Genomic DNA, 4,203 nt, shown 5'->3' on the forward strand with positions numbered 1-4,203 from the left:
TCACTCCATAATGTCCAACTCTTTGCAACCCCATGGACTATAGTCCACCAGGCTTCTCTGTCCATGGAATTCTCCAGGCAAGAATACTGGAGTGGGTAGGCATTCCCTGTTCCAGGGGATACTCCCTGACCCAGGGAGCAAATCCAGGTCTGCATTTTGCAGACAGATTCTTTACCATCTGAGCCATTAGGGAAACCCTCAAATCTAGAAGTTTAATGATACAAAACCTCTACTGGATGGCAAAATTTGATTATTTTTTATAATAACTTCTGACTAAAGTAGTAATATTGTTAATATCAACAAATATACTCAAATTCTGAAATGATTCAATTAACACTTTTAGGAACTTTTTGTAACCAGACCTTACAAATGTATCATCTCTTTGTTTTTGTTACATAAAGAGATGGCTACGGTCTATAATCAGTTGTACGCAGCTTCTACTAAACACACAATCCTATGCAAGTTAATATCCTTCTGTGGGTGTGTGTGTATGAAGTTGCTTCAGTTGTGTCTGACTCTTTGCGACCCACTGGACAGTAGCCTGCCAGGCTCCTCTGTCCATGGGATTCTCCAGGCAAGAATACTGGAGTGAGTTGCCATGCCCTCCTCCAGGGGATCTTCCCGACCCAGGGATCAAATCCACATGTCGATGGCTCCTGCATTGGCTGGCAGGTTCTTTACCACTAGTGCTACCTGGGAAGTCCCAATATCCCTGTAAATGACCTCTATTCTCCACCTTTTGCTTTTCTAAATTCTAACTACTTGCCTCCATCATTCATTGTAGTATTTGCTTTATATTATCTTAAATTCTTCTATAATTTTTCACATATGAATTACGTTTTACTCTTACGTATCACCCATATTAACTAAGACAGGCTGAATGCATAGTGAGATTTAAATAATTTTTTCCAATCAATAAATAATAAATTTGTCCAAAGAAGAAATAATTGGGACTGGAGCATTCTTCAGGGCAATTATAACCATGGGAAATTAGAGCAATAAACCAGATGAATTATGGATGAGGCCCAGAAGGCTTCAGCTGTGAAACATCCCTCCAAAATAAAATTAGCCACTTAGAAGCATCTAAACTTATTGAAGCTGGTATACAATCAACATCCCAGAGTTGAAAACTCTTCACTAAAATACAGTTCACTCTATTCTATTGTGGTCACAAAGTAGTACTAAACATTTAAGGAAAGCTTTGAACATGGAGTAAATAATGTTTGGGGAGCCAAAAATCAGAGGGTTTAACAAGCAAATATAATGGAATTGAGAATAGAGCTGAAAATGGCAGGACAGCTACTTTGTTTTAATAGAAATTTAATAAATGTATTCTATGAAAAGCTTGAACTGGGCTTCAAGTTACTGGTTTCCAGCTGTTACCGTTGAAAGAAAAAGGACGGGAGAGAGGAAGAAGTGAAGAGGAAGAAAAAGAGTAGAAAAGATTAAAAAAAAAAAAAAACCTGAAGAATTCTTCTAGAGCTCAAGAAACAATCTGACAAGTTTGTAACATTTCACTGAAACCAGAAGCAGAATCATAATGGACTGAAGTCTCTATCAGGCCCTTAAAACATCTGTAGCTTCGTTTAAAATGACTAGGGTGAAATACATCAGCTTACGGAAAATGGGCAGATCTTCCAGGAGTTGGCCAGTGTTCTAGGTGATGGGTGCTGATGAGCAATTCCCTTAAACAACTGATTTACTGCCAGCAGAGAAAAACACTGGAAGCGCATCCAAAAACTCATTAGCAATTGAGATTACAAGGGTAGCCATTCTGTCCACCTTCTCCTCCCTTACCAAGGAGGTGACCCTGTTCTTGGCAACCACAAAGGCCACAGAAGAACCCTTCCTTCCCTAAACCCTTTTCTTTTGCCCAAGAGTCTCTATAAAATCTGCCTTACTCTGTTTTCCAATCGTTTTCTCTCTCCCTCGTTTTCTTTCTCTCCTTCCTTCCCTCCCGGCTTCTCGCAAGCGAGACAAAGTCAGGCACAGGCGGCGGGCCCATGTATTCGCTGACACCATCTGCCACCTGCGATTCATCGCCACTTTCCACCTCCCGGAGGTGAGAGGGGCGGGAGGCCAAGGACACGCAGAGCTTGTGTGACCCAGTTTTTAGGAAACTTTCAGTTGGTCGCAACCCTTCCCCCACCCGAAACTCTTCAATCATCCATCAAGCCAGAAAAGCCAGAAAAGTGATCTCTGCCTATCCTTGGAGTTGGAAAAGAGGCGAAGCAAAAAAAACAAGAGGTTCGCCCTATTCCTTTCCCCCACCACCCAGCAGCGGCGGGCGCAGAGCAGCGGTGCGGCCAGAAGGGGCCGCTCTGCGCTCATAGCAGCGGCCCTACCACCGCCGTCCGCACCTCCCACGGCCGGGCTGGCCCAGCCCCGCCAAGTTCCAACAGCCCCTAGTCGAGCGAGCGCCGGGAACGAGCACCGCCCGGGCAGAAGCACACGGCGCAGACCAGCCAGACTGAGGCGCGCGGCGGGAAGGTTCCGGCGAAACTCTCACCAGCCAGGGACTTTGGAAACAAGCGAGCGAGCGGTCCCCGCGCGCGCGAGTCCACAAGTGAGCTCTTAGCTCACCTGTTTCTGCCGCGCCACCGCCTTCCCACCCCTCGGACCCTCGCCTCCCGGGTTGCCGGCCCGCTCCCGCGATGAATCCGGCACTGGGCAACCAGACCGACGTGGCCGGCCTGTTTCTGGCCAACAGCAGCGAGGCGCTGGAGCGCGCCATGCGCTGCTGCACCCAGGCGTCCGTGGTGACCGACGACGGCTTCGCGGAGGGCGGCCCAGACGAGCGCAGCCTGTATATCATGCGCGTGGTTCAGATCGCCGTCATGTGCGTGCTCTCGCTCACAGTGGTCTTCGGCATCTTCTTCCTGGGCTGCAACCTTCTCATCAAGTCCGAGGGCATGATCAATTTCCTGGTGAAGGACCGGAGACCGTCTAAGGAGGTGGAGGCGGTGGTCGTGGGGCCCTACTGACCGGCCCCCGGCCCCCGCGGCAGCCGCCCTTCGCCTCCCCACTTCGCCAGCCCGGCCGCGCCCCCTCACCATGCGAGACTGGGCGAAGCAAACCTGTCGGAGTCAGTTTTTTTCTCTCGACTTCTGCCTTTCGGGATGAAGCGAACCCGTTTATCGCTCGCCCTCTGAAAGTCCCCAGGCCTGGCAGTAGAAGAGAGCCCTGACTCTGGACTCAGCAGCAAGTGGCAAGAGAAGGCGATTAGGGCGCAGAACTTGGGAAGCTGCCGCTAGCGCAGAATGCGGGGACACCGACCCAGGCCAAGGCCCCTTTCCACCCGCAGGTGACCAAGCTCGGGGGGGCAGGTGGAGAGGGCGGGCAGGCGGAGACCAACGGCACCTATTGCCTGGTGACCGGAAAAGTGACCCGCATATATTCTACTTAACCGAACTAACGGAGACACGCAAACCGTGTCCGGGTTCGCGCCCATTCCCTCCCGCTCCTTGCAGCCCTGGCAGGACAGGCGATAAATACCTTTGATTGATTGTAACGTGCCGTTTTAAGGGATTTTGTGTTTGTTTGCTTGAATACAAGTATTTGATAAGTCTTTTTTCGCCCTAGTGGCCTGTTTCCCTGCCTGGGGGTTAGAGTTTGTGTTAGGGGAAGGGGTGGGGGGAAGGGGAGCCTGCGAATGTGAATGGGGTGAGTTGTTTCTTTTATTGCATTTCCAACTGGGTCTTTGGGAGGGGGAGTGGGAAGGGGGTGGGGACTGGCACTCCAGCTGGCCCCGGGGCAAAGATCCGGGATAGAACTCCTAGCTCGTGACTGCACGGTTTACACCACAAAAGTGCTCTTGACATTGGTGACACCGTTTTGACTTTTTTTTCTCCTTATTTAAAATTTCCTTAATAAATGCAACGTTTAAGTGTTTTTTTTTCCTGGCCTCCTGGTGATCATTCTACGCTCCGGGCAGAAGGGAACGGGCGACGCTGAGGGGTCTGGTTACCATTCCGAGGTGGAATTCGCTTTGGCGAGCTGCGATTCAACTCGTGGATCCTACGCAGGCACGAGGCGGGGAGCGAGACAGAGAGGCCCAGGGACGAGTGCCCTGGCCAAGCCTCTGGCCCTGGAGCCGTCCTGGAGGCAGCATCCTTTGTTTTCCCTTTCAGTTAGTATTTTATATTTCATTTAGGCTCAGCGCTCCGAGCCAGGCGAGAAAACGGGAGGCCCCCGCGGGAAGAT

General features: G+C 50.3%; 1 protein-coding gene across 1 annotated transcript; it reads left to right on the top strand.

Annotated features, from left to right (window-relative positions):
* The first annotated feature begins 1,452 nt into the window (after window positions 1-1,452).
* RPRM (reprimo, TP53 dependent G2 arrest mediator homolog) lies at window positions 1,453-3,898 on the top strand. The gene has a single exon (XM_006079311.4). The coding sequence runs from the start codon at window positions 2,655-2,657 to the stop codon at window positions 2,982-2,984; it is 330 nt and encodes a 109-aa protein (XP_006079373.1). The 5' UTR covers window positions 1,453-2,654; the 3' UTR covers window positions 2,985-3,898.
* The last annotated feature ends 305 nt before the right edge of the window (window positions 3,899-4,203 follow it).

The sequence above is a fragment of the Bubalus bubalis genome, chromosome 2 (assembly GCF_019923935.1).
Source record: "Bubalus bubalis isolate 160015118507 breed Murrah chromosome 2, NDDB_SH_1, whole genome shotgun sequence".
NCBI classification, from domain to species: domain Eukaryota; kingdom Metazoa; phylum Chordata; class Mammalia; order Artiodactyla; family Bovidae; genus Bubalus; species Bubalus bubalis.

What these genes read in the sequence shown, in the direction of transcription:
- RPRM (XM_006079311.4), top strand. Translation starts at nt 2,655, where the DNA reads ATGAATCCGGCACTGGGCAACCAGACCGACGTGGCCGGCCTGTTTCTG.